General features: G+C 41.6%; 1 protein-coding gene across 3 annotated transcripts in view; it reads left to right on the top strand.

Annotated features, from left to right (window-relative positions):
- MARCHF8 (membrane associated ring-CH-type finger 8) overlaps window positions 1-17,218 on the top strand; it is an 88,149-nt gene extending 70,931 nt beyond the window's left edge. For 2 of the 3 annotated variants that reach the window (XM_064716804.1, XM_064716805.1), the window contains 5 exons: window positions 2,880-2,959; window positions 3,268-4,113; window positions 6,038-6,218; window positions 9,821-9,968; window positions 12,483-17,218. In XM_064716804.1, the coding sequence (XP_064572874.1) occupies window positions 2,880-2,959; window positions 3,268-4,113; window positions 6,038-6,218; window positions 9,821-9,968; window positions 12,483-12,787 (1,560 nt within the window). In that variant the 3' untranslated portion in view covers window positions 12,788-17,218. The remainder of the gene's footprint in view (window positions 1-2,879; window positions 2,960-3,267; window positions 4,114-6,037; window positions 6,219-9,820; window positions 9,969-12,482) is intronic. The other variant, XM_064716806.1, reaches the window with a different exon arrangement.

The following is a 17,218-nucleotide window of genomic DNA, read 5'->3' on the forward strand; positions in this document are numbered from 1 at the left end:
CAAAAAGCATGGGATGAAAGGAGGACAGACTGGGTGACTGGAGGCTCATTGAACCATGGCTTTTGGTGGTAGCCTCTGCTCGTTTGAACCAAGGGTAGGGCATAACTTCCTCCAGTGATTTGTTGTTCCTTTTTGTGGTGCCTATCCAAGTGTGTTAACTTCTGTTCATAGTTTGATTGCACTTTCCTTATGTATGAAAATAGAGAAAAGTATCTTTTGTTCTGAAGCAGAAAAATGGAGGGGGGGGGAAATGTGCCTCAGATACTGAGTTTCTGTAAGCCACTCTGAACAGTACTGGCATCTAGAAACAGAATACTAAGCTTGAAATGCAAATGAAATTCCATAATTTCTTTTTTGTCCCAGCCTTTTGATTTCCCAAGTGGCAAGACTTTTAACACTCTTGGTACCAGACAATTGGATCAAGAAACCAGTAACATGGTTTTGGAAGGGAAATTTTGGATCATTGATTCTATTCATCTTCTATTAGACTGTCACATCATACATTCTGCTGTCCTTTTTAGAAAAGTTCATTGCTAAACTGAAGCAGCTGAGAGATTGGATTCATTCTTCGCAGGTTATCTTCTGTGATTTGCTCCTAACATAAAACCTGAGACAGATTTATTAATTGATCCATGACTTCACTTCCAACAATATATAGCTGTGTCTCCATGGCAGAATGCAACTTGCTGTTTTACTGGTTTAATATTTTGTTTTTAGAAGATTGCTCAATACGTCTTTTAAACTATTTCATTTTTTTAGTTTTAATTATTTGCAGAGTGAAACAGTTTATCAGTAAATTAGTGTCAGATCTTTCATTAAATTGTCAGACTTTGAGTTAAAAAAAAGTTACTGCACAAGCCCTTATAAAAGATAGGATATGATGTCAGGTGTACCTGTTTTTAGGAGAGGTTAATCATCAAAGAGAGAACAAATTTCCAACAAGTACCTGAATTCACATCACTGCATGATCAGAATCCTTAGCATGTGTAAGTGGTGTAAAATGTAAAGAACTGTAGTTTTCCTGGATAAAGCCAGTAGTTGATCTTCGTCTGTAATTTGTTTTGTCACGGTCATTACATAGCTCAGTTTGCTTTCTGGCCCAAGGTTATTCTACTGGGTTTTATTCTATACATGCACCCAGCTTTGGGTAAGATGGGAAATAAGTTACAGTGTCTTATTTAGGGTTAAGAGGTGTGTGTCAGAGTCTTGGCTGTCTTGCTTTTGGTTCCTGCAGACCCAGCTGTAAATGGATACCTATTTTTCAGTGTCTGTGCACCTGAGGTGTCCTAATGTGAGGGCAGACACATTGCTGTCTATAGTGCTGTTGACTAGAGAAACAAGACCTTAAAAGATGAGTTCTGTGACAAGGAAGGTGATTGTTTTATCTGTATTTATAAAGTAGCATGTGTATGTATCTTCTCTCACAAAGAAATAGAGTATAACATGTGACAAGGAACCTTGGTTTGGTATGACAGTATAAAAGCCTGTGACTGCCTTGTTCAAATATACAATAAGGACTTTTAATAAACTAAGTACAGAATTGACAAGTCCCAAGACAGATGCAGTGTGTGTTGCAGCATGATCAAAGTTATCACTGCAGTTATCAAAGCAGTGATAACTGCTGGTGTCTGAAGCTGAAGCACAGGGCTGGGCGCAGCATGCTTCTGTGGTAGCACACCTTTTATCACCTGAGGCCTCCCTGGTCTGGCTGTCTGCAGCTGCCTGACCCAGGTCTCTGCTGGCAGTGCTGCTTTCTGTGCAGCCCAGTATGGAGATGACATTTCTGTTGTTCTGCTGACTGCATTGTTCTTTCCTGGGTTTCAGGCTTTGCTGTGCAGATCAAAAGAGCTGTAAAGCTTTGTTTGAATTTTGAAGTGCAAACAGTGTTTTGCAGCAGTGGGTGAGCAGTGCAGCCTGTCCAGCAGCTGTGGAACATGGGAGACCCAGGTTTAAAGATTCTGTGTAATGAGGTTATTAATGCAGGACTCCTCCCCGCAGATATCTCCAGGAGGAGCTGAGAAGTTTGTCAAACTGACGTGCAGGATACAGCAGCAGGAAAGGTCTTTAATAACAGCCAGAGGAGTGACAGCTGAGACAATGCTCATTCTTAGCACACTGAGTTGAGATTTGTCTATTAAGTGTTAAATGTGCCAAGAGCTTCACTTTATGTTTTTGAGTTAGGTCAACTAATTCTTAATTCTTCAGTTATTCTATTTCTTACTGTCTCTTGTTGCAACTTACAAATATGACTGCTGCCACACTTCCTCTCCAGTATGGATCTTCCAGGATGGAAGATCCTGTTCAAGTAAGAGCAGGACAAAAGGCCTCATAAAGTACACCAAGTACTTCAGGGAATGGTGTGGGTTGGCAGGTGGTGCTCATGTGCATATGCTAGTAAGGAGTATAAATCCTCAGGTTGTGTTTGAGTTACTGAGTTACTGCTGGTTCTGTTTTGTGAAGAAAACCCCAAGCCTCTCATCTCTTGCCATCATTGTTAGAGGAAGGATTAGCTATTACATGGTAGCTAAATTCCAGCTAGTTTATACACACACTTCCATCTAATTATTCTAATTATTCATTTCCTGAGCTATTGTTCTGTGCAATGTTTGACAGCTGGCAGGTTCCACTCCAGAGATACCTGCATTTGACCTTGGGGTAAAACATTTTTGTTCTAATCACTACTTCTCCAGGGATGGGACTCGATGACCTTTCTCGCATTTAACAGTAAAGTCACTTTCTTACAACTAGCCCTTGAGTATCTGCTGTAGAGTGATATCTGACTCCATATGCTGTGTTTCACCCTGAAGGTAATTGCTCTGCATACTGACTCCTGACTTGAGGGTGTTTTTGTTTGTTTGTTTGTTTTAATTTCACTGCAGGCTGGAAGTCCAACCTCTGTCTCTGCCCCTCATAGCTTCTCTCGGACTTCTGTCACACCATCCACCCAGGACATCTGCAGGTAACGTGTGCTGTTTGCGTGGCTACAGGGAGGCTCAGACAAGGTTCAAATTAAGGAAAAACAAAACTGAAAAAGCATGTTTGTGGGGAAGTAAGCGATGTGGGATTCCCACTTGAAGCATCCCATTTGTTTGACTCGACTGCTGTCTAACACTGCTTTGTTAAATCCTACTGACTGTTTGGCCCTGCTATGTTCACCATTCGCACACTAGCTGTAATTCTCATTTCTTCACTTTTAATTATACATGTTCTCCTTTTTAATTGTTTTTTTTTGCTTTCTGTGCTTTTATTCCACTACTCTGCATGCAGTTCCAGTGCAGTGTTTTCTGAGTGTTGTCATCACAGTCCAGTGCAGTCTGCTGTTGTCTTGAAAAATCCGCACTGCCAGAGCCCTCTGACACAAGGGGTCACTGTGACAGTAATCTGTCAGGACACGGTACATGCAGCCAAGAGAAACTCCCGTGGGCAGGATCGGGGCCAGGCACTCAGGTCTGCTAAGAATGTAAAGCCCACCCGCACCCTGAAATTCTCCAAGTCCCTCAATGACGTGGACCAGAAGGCGCAGAGCACCAGCGAGTGCTTTGATTATGTGGAGCGGACACGCTCAGAAGGCAAACTGACCCTGAACCAAGAGCAGTGTTTAAGGATTAACAAATTTCATCTTAAAGAGAGGAAACCGCTGAATCTCAGGCCTCTTTCCTTTAGCAATTCTAAGCACTCCTATATCCCTTCCCTTTCCAACTACTCAAGTGCATCAGGAGGAGCCGAGAACCACAGCGCTGTGCATATCCCCCTGCTGGAGGACAAGGTGGACCATGACTCCTCAAGGAGCAAAAAACTGTTGCGTTACCTTTTTTCCTTCTCCCACACCTCCAGCATCAGCAGCCTGCATAAATTTCACGAACTGGAGAGCTATTCCAGTCACTTCCAAGCTGACAAATCCTCCAGCATGCTGGTGGAAAGCACAGACTTCTGCTCTGATGATATGGGCGATGATGACGTCTTTGAGGACAGCACCTCAGTGAAACTCAAACCAAAAGAGCAGCGGGCACCGCTCTGTTCAGTTGAGAAGGACAGTGACCTTGACTGCCCTTCCCCCCTCTCAGAAAAGTTACCCCCTCTGTCCCCTGTGTCCACATCGGGGGATACCTGCAGGTTGGTTTACCAGAGAACCACCTACCTTTTTAACCCTCCCATGTGCAGTGGTGACTGTTCTGCTTTCCCCTGCCTTTGTGCTGTTTCTGTCTCTTCTTTTACCCTGTCACCTTCCTAATACAGTATGTGTGATTTGAAGCATGCAGCCTTCTCTCTGCAGTCCTGCACCCCTCTGATGCACTTAACAAGGCTACTAAGCAAAATAACTTCCTTTGGAGTCAAATAAATTCTCCTAAAATTTATTTCAGGTTTGGGGTTCTGAGATATTTTATCAGTGCCCATACTGGCAATACTATGAGAGACACAGCTACGCATCATATAGGTCGAGCTGAATGTGTTTTAGCTTTTAATGAGCAATGTGTTGTCCTGACAGCACTGCTAGTTTGGTCAGAGGGGGGGAATCAGGAGGAAAACAGACTGCTTGAAAATTGCTTGTGAGATCAGATCAATATAGCTTTAGATTTATTTTCCCCCTCAGTTTGTATCCCACCACACTTTTTTATTTGTTACAGGCTTCCTGGTTTTCTTGGTCAAAGGGTATCTGAGCGCTGGCTGTTAGTGATAGGCCTGTGTGATGTCCACAGTGTGAGATTCAAAAATGTGGGTGTCATTATTCCAGCTGCAGAGGATTAATCATGTGCACAGGTGTCAGGAGCAACAAGATCTGGACTGTCTTCATGGTGACTTGGCTGCTGGTCTGCCCTCTCCCACATCAAAATTGCGTTTGAGGAGCAAGAGTCATCAAGTTGAGGAGCAAATGTCTAATCCCTCTACCTAGCATTTTATTATCCTAGTCTTTCTCCTCCCTAATAACACTTCCTAAAGCTGCCTTTGTTATTACTTTCCAATATTATTTGATTTCCCCCCTCATTACCACCATATCTAGTTCTGTACTGGCTTACCATCAAGATGCTGTTGTAATCCACCCACGCCTTCATTTCTACTTGCTAGCTATCAGCAAGGTCCCAAGAGGCAAGATGCTACACATCAGTACAAGATTTCAGCAATAGACAGGGATGGCAGCAGGCCAGAATTTACTTCACATATGCTTAGTGACTTGTATTCATTCCCTGTGCTCCTCACCAAACCCCTTTCAATTCATGACCTCTGCCCCATGGTTAGAAGGACTTCACAATGCTTGATGCTACCCAGGCGTTCTGTGTAAATTGAATCTGGAAATCAAATGTCAGCAGCTGGTAGTAACTCTTTATCAGATGTCTTTACTGTTTGCACAGTTAGGCTGCGAGAAAAATAGGGAATTTTGCTGATGCTGATGCTTCCTTAGCAAGTCTTGCTAAGTCAGATTTAGAGAAGCAAAACCATTTAGAATAAGTGTGTTTTGGGGTTCAGATTTAGTTCTGTAGTTTTGAATTGTGAATCTGTCTCTTGGGAATTTGCATTGGAATTAATCACTTGTGTAAAATCCAGGCTGTCTAAATAGTTGTTCATGATCCTGGGTGGACTGTTTCACCGTTGGTATTGGAATTTTGTTTTATCTTCTATTTCAGGCCATAGTACATGAGTAGCTGTACCTCTCTGTGCATATTTTTTCTTGAGAAGTGCTGTCTGATCTGTTTAAATGCTATTTGCAGTTAAGTGCTATTGGTCTGGGTGAAATGTTGTCATCTCTTGCTCCATTTTTTTCTTTCAGGTACTGCATTTCTGTCAGGCTCTACGTGTGTGCATCATCTGTGAGAAAACAGCTGTCTAGTCATCTGTGTCTGTGCTTAATTATTTTGTGCCTGTGTATGTGCTTGTGCAGCAATTGAGTTGTTTAGTTTTAGCTCCTTTGTGGAACACATTCCTTTGATTTATGTCTCGGGATCCTCAGTGAACATCCGTGTGTGATCACAGATATTACATGGCTCTTCCACTTCCTTTCTGCTTCCTCTTCTCCTAATGAGCAGCTTTGCTTCTGATTCAGGATATGTCACTGTGAAGGAGATGATGAGAGCCCTTTGATTACCCCCTGCCACTGTACGGGCAGTCTCCACTTTGTGCACCAGGCCTGCCTGCAGCAATGGATCAAGAGCTCGGACACGCGGTGCTGTGAGCTGTGCAAGTATGAGTTCATCATGGAGACAAAGCTGAAGCCTTTGAGGAAGGTAGGCACAGCACCTGCTTCCCTGAGAACATGCTTTGTTAAACAGAGATCCACTCTGGAACAGGCTGTGCCCACGAGCCTGCAGCACCCACCGTGTCTTTGTGAATGGTTTTGTAAGTAAGTCTGGTCAGTCTTGTATAGGTACAAAAGGATTTGAATTAACACTCACCCTGGCAAATTCAACATCACAGGAATCCAGCTCTGATAACAGCTGTTACAGCCCAGCAGCTTTCTGTCTGTATATGTGTGTGTGTGTGTATATATATATATGCAACAATCTGATTTTTTTCTTTAGATGTTAGAGCACAAAATTCTACAGTCAGCAGTATACTTTTTTTAATGGGGAGCTTTCTATTACTGTTCGCTGCTTTAGTTTGTGGCTCTAAGATCCACATGGCTTTTCTTCAAAAGATGAGGGTTTCACATTAAATTTACTTTCAATCACACTTCTTGGATGTAATTTAGTTAAAATTTGTAGCTTTCCTTTTCTTTTTAAAGGATCAAGCTTACTTAGTGAGGATAATACATTGTAAGTAGAAGGTGGTTCCCTGTTAGATGTGCTTTCATTTTTACCTTTTCTTAGGCTGTGAAAGACTAGAACCTGTATTTTTGTTTAATAGATAAGTATCTATTAAGCAAAATCTGGTGATTTGAAGTATAGGTGCTTCTATCCTTATTTTGTTCTCCCACATCCTCCAAGCTTCCAATGTCATTTGTCCTGACATCAGGATTTTGAGATGGAAGTCACTGATATTCTTAGCACAGACAAAGCTTGCCATATCTACTAAAGTGGAAGAGGTTAATAATGATAACCTCAGTCTGGAACTAGAATAAATGAGAAACATTAAATTCAGTTATGATGAGCCTAGATCATGTAGGGTGAGAAGTTTGGACTGCAGCTATCCAAAAACTACTATGAGAATTTGTCCAAATCGTAGAAGCGTCTTCTAACAGAAAATAGAGCAGATTTCAAACACTTCTTATTTTTTTAGAGACGTGTACTGTCTGCAAAGTGTAGAGCTTAGCATGTCCAGTAGATGGGATGTCCCTTGCTTATGACTGTGGTGGATCATTGCCTTCTAAAAATGCAGATTTTGGCTTTGTAACCCCTTGGCACAGAGTGTAGTTGTTTCTGAGCTGCAGAATTGGTCATCATAAGCTCTGTTGTCTGCACAGCTAATACTCTGCACAACCCAACCATAGGACAGGAAAGAAATTATTCCAGAGAATCCAAAGAAGAGTTGCTATAGTTGTCAGTTGACTGCTGGTTTTTTCTGTGCTCCCTCTGCCTGAAGTGGGTGGTGAACATTTTCTGAATATTTGTGCCCTGTGGAAAAAAAAAGATGTTGTGCACCTTCAGAAATGAGTCACTCAACATCATTAGTTATATCTGAACAGGTCATCTGTGGGAAGCAGACAAGTTGCCAGAATAGGAATAGAGCCATAAATAGAAGGATTTTGCCTCTCAAATACATATAGAGTCCTTTTAGGGGTTCAGCTGCAACAAAAAGATAAGATGCCTCTGTATCTTCAACTCAGCCCTTATGGTAGCCTTTCAGTCAGGAGAAAACAGCCTGGAACTGTGAGCATGATCAGGATGGAACAAATAATAGGGCTTCTCTTTGTCTATAGGGTAGGAATGGAATTAAACTTCCTTGGCATCTTAAGGTTGTATTGCAGCATTGGGCTGTTCAAACACTAAGTTACTAAGGGAAGACAAGTGAGAACAAAATGTGTCATGGCTCAAATGAAGGTGAGGGCAGACAAAAGAGAGATGCCTAATTTGAAAATTTCAATGGAAAAAAAAAGACATTAAATTTTCCCCTGGGCTTTTTTTTTTTTTCTTGTTTGTTTTAACAACACTTGAAAAGTCCAGAACTGCTGACTATTTTAAGTGGGAAATGGCACATGCTGTGTCATCAGAATAATGCAGCAGGGACCTACAGATGTGAGTTTCCTCTCTGGGCTAGTGTGCAATTTGCAGAATATTTTCTGTTTTGCTTTGCAGTCATCTCTCTTGAAGCAGTGAGGTGGTGCAAGCTGGTTTTGTGACTGTGGAGCCAGCAGTTCACAGGAGATATTGTCCAGCAGAGGAGCCCAAGCTGTGGAACAGAAAAGAGAACTGTAAATTAGTCAAAGCACAGGTCCTCCTAGCTCTGTAAAAGCATTTGCAAATAGATTTAACATGGTTGCTTTTTGGCAAAATAATTTGATTAATTTGTACTTCCTATCAAAACGCAACACCTTTTTATAGAAGCAAAACCAATTTTCTGTTTAAAATACAACATGCAAAGGGAATGTTTTGTCCAATCTTTTTCTAAAATGACTGGAAAATACAGCTTTCTAGTACAACAACTCTAGCATGTAGTTCCTGGAAGTACTCAATTATTTTGCCCTGATGAGGTTGGCTGCCCACATAACTGGAAATGTGGCTTGGGCTGGGCAAAGAGATGTGTCTGTTGGCAGCATAGAAATGATCACAAAGTCTCTGTCTCATGTTTCAGCCATTCTTGTTTTTGTGGCAGTGGAAGCAATAATTCAACATAATGGATGATTTCAATCATACCATTCAGTTCATCCTCACCCCCTTCCACACTATGCTTCCTTTTTGAAGTCCTCTTTTTCTACAAATTATTCTACAAGACATCAGATGCACCTTTTTATGCATGAGATGTTTATATGTCCCAGCATGTATTTTGTGAAAGTGTGAGAAAAGCCTGTCATAACTCTCTTCCAAGCAGATATGTTGAGGGATGTGTGTCCCACATGCAAAAACTTTCATCATATACATAGGCAAAATTACAGAAAAGAAATTTAAAACACAGCTTCTGGGTGTGCCAAGTATGTCTGGCATATTAGAAGCATCTATAATAATTGTCTGGTTTCTTTATATCTTTCTGAAAGTACATTGACCTGATTTTGTGATTTTGTTTTGGGCTATATAAGCATTGATAGATGCAGAACTCGGGATTTAATTTGCTGCATCCTGTCACTTAGAAAACCTCTCACTCCCATTCTGTATATTCTATGGACATATGTATTTAAGTGCACTTGAAACACTGAAAATAAATTGTGAGTGTCACTGCTATAAGTGGTGTTAAATACAAGTGAAGATTGAATGAAACCCCCAGAGGAGGAGGTGAGAACTGAACAGCCATGGGACTCTGAGAGCTCACCCTGAGGAGTCTTTACACACCCTGAATCCTGTGCCACTTCCATTGTTCTGTTGAATGCCTCCCTGAGCAAGGGTACCACTCCCACTGGAGATGCTCAGCTCAGCTGGGGGTACCCAGGAAGGAGCAGCCCTGCTCGGGGCCCTGTGTGGGTAAGCAGGGTGTGATGGCACTGTCTGAGGCACAGGGTGGGAGCTGAGCACTGAGTCCCCTCTGGCACCAGGATGGCTCCTGTCACACCAGGGTGAGCTGCCAGCCCTCACACACGTGCTGTGACCTAAGCAATGATGCCATCTGACTTTCACAATCCCTGTTAGGAGGAAACTGGTCTCCTGCCTGGTTTTTGTTCTCATCAACGTTCTCTTTTCATACTCTCTAGTAACTACAATAAACTCCTAATCTCTTTCTCTGGTTCCTGGTTTCTTGCCAGTGGGAGAAGCTGCAGATGACAGCCAGCGAGAGGAGGAAGATCATGTGCTCTGTAACATTCCATATCATTGCCATCACCTGCGTCGTGTGGTCTCTCTATGTCCTGATAGACAGGACTGCTGAAGAGATTAAACAGGGACAAACTACCGGTATGTTACTTGCTTATCTTCCCACTTATTCTCTTGGAATAATTCTTTATCCTGATTGCAGAGAGGATGTGGAACATAAGTGTTAAACTTAAACTAGTCAGCTTTACCCTGGTGTTGGGTTGGTTTAAAAGCACAGTTCTAAAATTATTTAGCTAAATCAGTAAATTAACCAGTGAATGAATCCATGGGTACTTTTAAAATCTATTTCAGGTCAATTTAGTTAGCAGTTGTGAAATGCATGGATATGAGAGCTAAGCCACTGTAGCCAGACACAAAGTTGCACTGCCTCAGCAAATTTAGGTCTAAATTTGCAGATAAGGATATAAGCATTTGTTTGCTGCTATGGCTACCTTTAAACTGGACAAAACTGGAACAGTTTTAAAAAAGAGAAGAAGTAAGAGGAACCTAAATTCAAATCTTTGAGGTAAATCAACAGGGTTTTCTTTCTGCCCAGTCATCTGTGGGGTGGGTTAGTCATCAGCGAGAGCCATGTTAGGCTGGGAAAACTTTCATGAATGATTGCACTTGAAGCAGAAGAAATTCAAGTCGAGTATTAGGACTCCAATTTGCACAAATGAGATAAGATGCTTGCAATCTTATCAAGGGCTGCCACCCCAGTGCACAGGTACCTTAGAAGCTTTTCTTTAGTATGCCAGTACAGGTTTGTCTTCAGTCAGTAAACGTGCCAAGCTGAAATGTGTTTACTCAGGTATGCTGGGCTGCAGATTTGCAGCTGTCACAAAACTGTTCCTCGGGCAGCTGAGCCTGAAGGGGGGGTAGAATGGATGGCAGCTGTTAGAAGGCAAGTGGTCCTTGCTTACAGAGCACTGCATGCCAACTAGACATGCAGGTGGAAATTGTTCTGCTGGGGATTGAACAGTGTCCTTTGGGGAGGTGGTTGAGCACTGATAAACCTGTAAATCCACAGAGTTGTTACAGTCTCTTCAAAGCAGAATCACTTGAAATTAAAAAGTTATCCTCTCATTTCTCATTTAGGCTATAGCTGCATTGTTCACGCCTTCAGTCAGGAAGCTGCTTTCAGTGAAATCTCTTAGCTTCTGTTCCATCCAACCCCATTTCTTCCATGAGCAGTGAACATTCTTGGCCTTTCAAAAGTGTAAGGCTTCCATATGATAATGAAAAGGATATGTTTTCAAAGGTTATTTTTTCCTGTAAATATATTAGATGAACATAACTAGGAGGAATGTTGTGAATATTTGGTCCATATTATATTGCTTTCTTTTCTCCTTTCATTTGGATTCTAAATCCAGGGAGTGCTGTAATGAGCTGAGGGGTGCAGGAAGTGTGTGTGGGTATATATTCATGTCCACACAGGGACAAGCATGTGCTGTCGCTGCCTACAGACAGCATCAGACAGCTCATCTTTGAATGAGAGGGTCAGATATGAATCACAAGTGAGATTTCATCAGTAATAGAGCTGCAGTGCCCTTTGTATTTTGGGACTAAAATATTTTAATTCTTCCCTCACTGCCATGCCTTTCCAAAACCACACCAGCCCTGTATCTTGGTTAAGACTCTGAAGAGTTGGAAAGATATGATTTTATTCTCTGAAAAACCTGATAATGATTGATTCAGCATAGTTTCATATCCATCTTGTGATGGCACTTATTTTAAAGAGGCTGGATGAATACAGGAGCTATGTAAGAATATGTATAAAATGAATAGTTTTTAATTTAAAAGTGGTTGATAGAAATGTAACAAGATCCCCTGTCTAAATGTTCAAGTTAGACAAATTTGGGCAAAGTGATGGTGATAGTTTTTAAGGGCAGAGGGTAAGCTTGGAATGCTTCAGCATCTCCAGCACTTGCAGTTTGTATCAGAGATGCTCTAGTTCAAATACAAGTTACTGAGTGTGATGCAGATAAAATGTTCCTCGTCTGCATAACAAACATGTCAAGCTATATGGTAACAATAATTCCTTTATATCTCCATGTGCTGTGTGATCACAGAGTGGAACAGACTTGTTGGGTCACTGGGTTGAATCTCTCCTATGAAGAGGAAACCATGCCATAGAATCCCTTTCATAACTGGATCCAGTCTTTGTTTAAAAACAGGTGTAAAAGGACCTAAGTATATTAATGGTGGTTGCCTTGACTCTGTGATTGTATTGCATCAAGGCTCAAACACAGAAAATCACTTGTTTTGGTTTTTTCTCTGGTGGGGAAGAATGTGATACATGAAGCAGAAGTCTGTGTGTTTGACTTGAAGAAGAAAAAAGAAGCCAGACAGGAAAAATTGCAAAATAAGAATAGCTGGCATGACCCAAACTCTGTGACAGTTTCCTTACAGTACATTTTTGAAAGATCCAGTTTAGTCCAGCTTAAGAAAATTTGGCTGTAGTAAATTAAGCTACTTACATAAAGTTTGGAAACCCAACATGAACTCTATAAAAGCACCCTCCTGGAGAGGTGACAGGATATTTTCCAGGACCTGCTGTTTGACTGGCAGTTTCTGAGATGAATTTAATTCTTCTTTTTATTTTTTTACTTCCAGGTATTCTAGAGTGGCCATTTTGGACTAAGCTGGTAGTTGTGGCTATTGGTTTCACTGGAGGACTTCTGTTCATGTATGTACAATGCAAGGTGTACGTACAGCTGTGGAAGAGACTTAAAGCTTATAACCGAGTAATATATGTACAAAACTGTCCAGAAACTAGCAAAAAGAATATTTTTGAAAAACCTGCACTAATGGAGCCAAACTTTGAAAGTAAAGAAATGTTTGGGGTTCACCATTCAGACACAAACTCTTCACATTACACAGAGCCAGAAGACTGTGCTGCAGAAATCCTTCATGTCTGATTGCTAGCTGGAAGGGGTATTTCCATATGTCCTTGAAGATTTGAATATCATTGTTTACTGCAAACTGCTCTACCTTTTTAACATCAGCAAACAGCTGAGGGCTGGCGGATGAATTTTTTACATTTGTTTTTTTGTTGGAATTTTTAAAAATCCCTTAGGCATATCTGTCAATGTCATCATGGTTGCATACCTCTCAACATTTTGTGTCTCGTACTGTCTGATCAAAGAGCCAGAGGATGAGGTATTCACAGGGTAGAATGAGCCTTGGGTTTGGTACCAAGGAAGCCGCTAGCGAGCTGTCACCAACTTCATGGAGTCTGTTACTTTAGAAGATGATTCTGAAGGGATTCTGGAGGATGTGTATTGTGGGGTTGGTTGGTTGGTCGGTCTGTTCTTTATGTGTGATGAAGGAGGTTGTCCCAGACAGTGAGAGAAATGAGAGGGAGTCTAATCTACCACTAACACTGCCACTAACATTGTGTCTCAAGCAGCAGGTGTAAAATTTTGCTTTACATATTGCAATGAGACTTACAAAGCATATAGCACTTTTAAAAATCTTTATTTTGTGATATGTATGTCAAATGAGAATGAAACTTGAAAGAATGTGTCATTTTTGAAACATTTCTTAATTCTTTACCCCATTTATTCTTCTGAAACATAAACCTCTTGCCTTATAAAAAAAAATTAAATTTCAGCCTGTGATTTCCCACACACGCCCACATTATCTCACTAAACGTAACACTAAAAAATTCTGCCTCTTTGGGATTACTTTGAGGAGCAATTTTCTTCAAAGGATATTGCACTTGTGACTTGTGTATGAGGAGTAGTGGATGTGTAAAATGTTTGTTTTCAGTGGTTTCAGTGTTCTGTTTTGGGGATTGGTTTTGATTTTTTTTTCCCCAACAGGTCAGACCATCAACATACCTGCTCATATATACCTGAAGTAGCTTTCATTCCAAACCATTGGCAAAGGGTTTGTTGCTATATTGATATTGATAAAAATGTGAACTGTTACAGAAAAAAGGAAACTTAGTCAATACAGCTGAAACTGGTTTTCTTTCTTTAATGCTGTGTCATGTGTGAATTACCCAAGAATTTGACGTTGTCAGAGGAGATGCTGACATACAAGTCTAGGAAGTAAATATCACATTAAGTGGATAAATTTAGAAATACCTACTTGATGTGATGCACGGTGTGGTCAGAGAATAGTATATATCTGTGTTTTTGAATTTGGGACTGGCTTTTTAATCAGTCAGCTTTCATGCAAAGAGAGGGACAGCTTTAAAATCTGTTTGCAAGGCTTTTAGTTGCCCAAAGCCTGGGGTGTCTGCAGTTGATTTGTTTGTCCAGTCTGTTTCACTGCACCACCGTCCAGCTTTAAGCCCTCATTTAACCAAAGTCTCAGTGTGACTAGAGCAGAAACAAAGCCCCATGAAAAGCCAGCACATGAGGCCTCTGCATTTGAAAGCTGACTTTCCCTACCTGAGCCCTGTCTACATCTCTGTCAAGTCAATGATGATAATATGGCTGGTTTTAGTAGGAGTTGCCTGGACTTCTCAGGTAAAAGTTTCTGTTTACTTGTTGAGATAGTGAACTAAATTCTTAGCTATAGTTCAAGTTTCACTTAGTATTTTTTGAAGTACAACTTTGGGTACATTTTTTCATAGTAAAAGCAGCTGCTTTAAGACTTCTTAAAATATAACAGTAAGAGATCAGGGATTTTTTCCTTAAAATGTAATATTAATTTATTTCTAAATCAATGTTTTAATAGAAGGCAGAGAAGCGACTCTGGTAAGAGAACACTCATCCCAGTGGTTTCTAGAAGCTGTTAGAGGAAAAGCACATGTGCCTCTGTCACTTCATGCTTGAAGCTTACTGTCTTGAAGCTTACTCCATGAACAACGTGGTACCTTGTTCTTGAGATGTGTTAAAACATCCAGACCTCTGGGCAGTCCTGGTAAAGCTGCACTGGCATGGATTTGTGTACTGTACTAGCTGTCAGGATGTCCCACGCTTAAGTGATACAGGCAGACAAACCCTGCATACCCTGCTAGTATCAGGGCAGTCTTTGTGACCATACACATGCAGAGTTTGTTGCCTGTGCCTGCCATAATTCAAAGTGCAATTACTCAAGACCTTTCCTGGACTCTGCTGTGGGTGATCCTCTTCTATTTTGAGAACCCAGATAATACACTGTCTCGTTTTGTTTTCTGTTTTGTTCTGTGAAAGATTCACTAGATAAACTCAGGTGGGTTAAGTATCAGGTCTTGCACACCTTCATGATGTCCTTCAGAAATGTCCAAGTGCACGGGCCTGCCTGTCTGTGAGATGCTCACGTTACAGCTGTGAGAGGCGCAGGCTCAGCTGCCGAGCGATGCTGTGCGTGTGCTCACCCTGTCTGTGACTGGCGGGGAAAGGAAGATGGACAAGTCCTGGATGAAACCTGGCTGTTCCCAGCTCACCTGAGCAGCTCTGGTGTGAGCAATGTTCTGACATGGCCGATTCAGCACACCACAACTTGCTGGTTCTGCTTCAGCCACTGTTGTACATGATTCTAGGTGAAACATTACAAAATCTCATTCAATGTTTTGGAAGCTGCATGTGGAGTGTGCCAGGTATTGTTCAGTGTATTCAGGGTACTGAAGGTTTTTGCTGTGCCCCTGAGTATCTCAACTTGTGAAGAAAAATCATCTCAGCAAAATCACTTGGGGAAAAATACTTGTGAATGAAAATGTTTTAGCCAGTGTTGCTGCTAACAATTCCCTCTCCCAACAGATCTTTTTGGAATGAAAATTAAGGCAAATTATTTAAACTCTTTATACAGCTTAGGAATGCTCATACCAGGAAAGGCTGCAGAAGAGATCCATCTGTTGGGGGTTTCATTTATGCTGGTGACACTTCTCATGTTGATTCTTCCTTGGTGTTAATGTTGGGCTTCTGGAGATGCAGTTCTCTGCTTCTGCATGGTGCCATGAAATGTTTGAGAAGGCTGAATGGTGCTTTTTTCTTCTTTCTCCTCAAGAAAATACTATTGACTTTTTTCAGCTTCCAGCTGCGAGGCACTGATGCCAGCTCAGGTGAGCTCTGCCCTTTCCATTCAGATGTCAGTAAGGGGAACAATCACCCCCTGTTAGATCAGGCTTTCCAGTACTTCCTTCTGGCAGCTTTTGAGATGACTGAAATAGAAGCCTGGTCCTTGTACCTCGGCCAAAGTTAGCTTGGGTTACTGTGAGACTTTCCTGAGACCAGAATTTAAGTAGGAGGGAGCAGAGGCTTAATGACATGTACTACAGTCCCTTCCCTAGGTTGCCAGAGCCTGTGCTGATATGTTCAATGCCCCAGATAACTGACCCCATTCTACTAATAGCACTCCTGTCCAAAAAGACACCATCTGGGCCAAGGAAATTCCCCTGCTGTGTCACGTTTGAATCTGCCAGGTCATGAGCTTGCATGATGTTAGAAATACAGGTGTGTGCTGCAGAAGGTTGATCCTGTGTAAGAACTGATGAGATACTAAATTCCTGTGGATTCTCAGGACTTTTTTCAAGTGTAAGCCCGTGTTTTGGGAGTGAGGGTGGTGTTTAAAATGTGCTCTGAAGAGATGGCCAGACCCTGGGACAGCTCCCTCTGGTTGAGTGTCACTGAGATTGGCTTTGCTTCAGCAAGGAGGCATTCAGTGAAGACTGAATGTGCCTGTGAAGGGTTAGAGAAGAGCTGGGCCTCTGTGCTGTACCTGGGAGTTGCTGGCAAGCAGTCATAACTCTGTTCAGGCCAAGCCTCTGTACTGATAGAGCATGAGGCCCACTTGGTGCTGTAAGGAAGGGGGCTGCTTGGCCTGCCACTCCATGGTGGGAAACCTTGGAAGTGATGCATGGATGTCACCGTGCACAGGAACTGGTTGCTTCTGCCCTGTGTGTGGCAGAATATGTATCTATTGCAAAGTAGGAACCAGGTGCACATTTCTCCTAAAGCTGATGTGTGTTAAGATACAGATTTCTGGTGTGGTCTGCTCTGGAGACTGGCCAGCAATGAAAGGGGGGAGGTCAGTGACTCTGGGTTGGGTCCCTCTCAGATATGGGTCAAAAAGGGTAAATACAAAAGCAAGGATATTGCTGGCTGGATTTCCTTAGTGTTGTATTAGATACACTAAGAAAATTTCTAAGTGGGACCTTTTATTTTGTGATTATTTTTTAGTTTTGAGATATTGCAGTGTCTGTATATTCCAATGAAGTACTGAAAGCACTTGTCTTTGTATAGAAGATAACTGTTTAAAAATTGCAGCTAATCTTGTATTTAGGTAAAACATTTGTAGATAGGTGATTGTATAATGTTGAAGAACTTTACACTGGCATGTGTTGTATAACGTTTATACAAGACACTTCATACTTCTGCAGAATTTTTTAGTTATTAAATTTCTAGTAACTTAATGTA

Source organism: Zonotrichia leucophrys, chromosome 6, assembly GCF_028769735.1.
Source record: "Zonotrichia leucophrys gambelii isolate GWCS_2022_RI chromosome 6, RI_Zleu_2.0, whole genome shotgun sequence".
In the NCBI taxonomy this organism is placed as follows: domain Eukaryota; kingdom Metazoa; phylum Chordata; class Aves; order Passeriformes; family Passerellidae; genus Zonotrichia; species Zonotrichia leucophrys.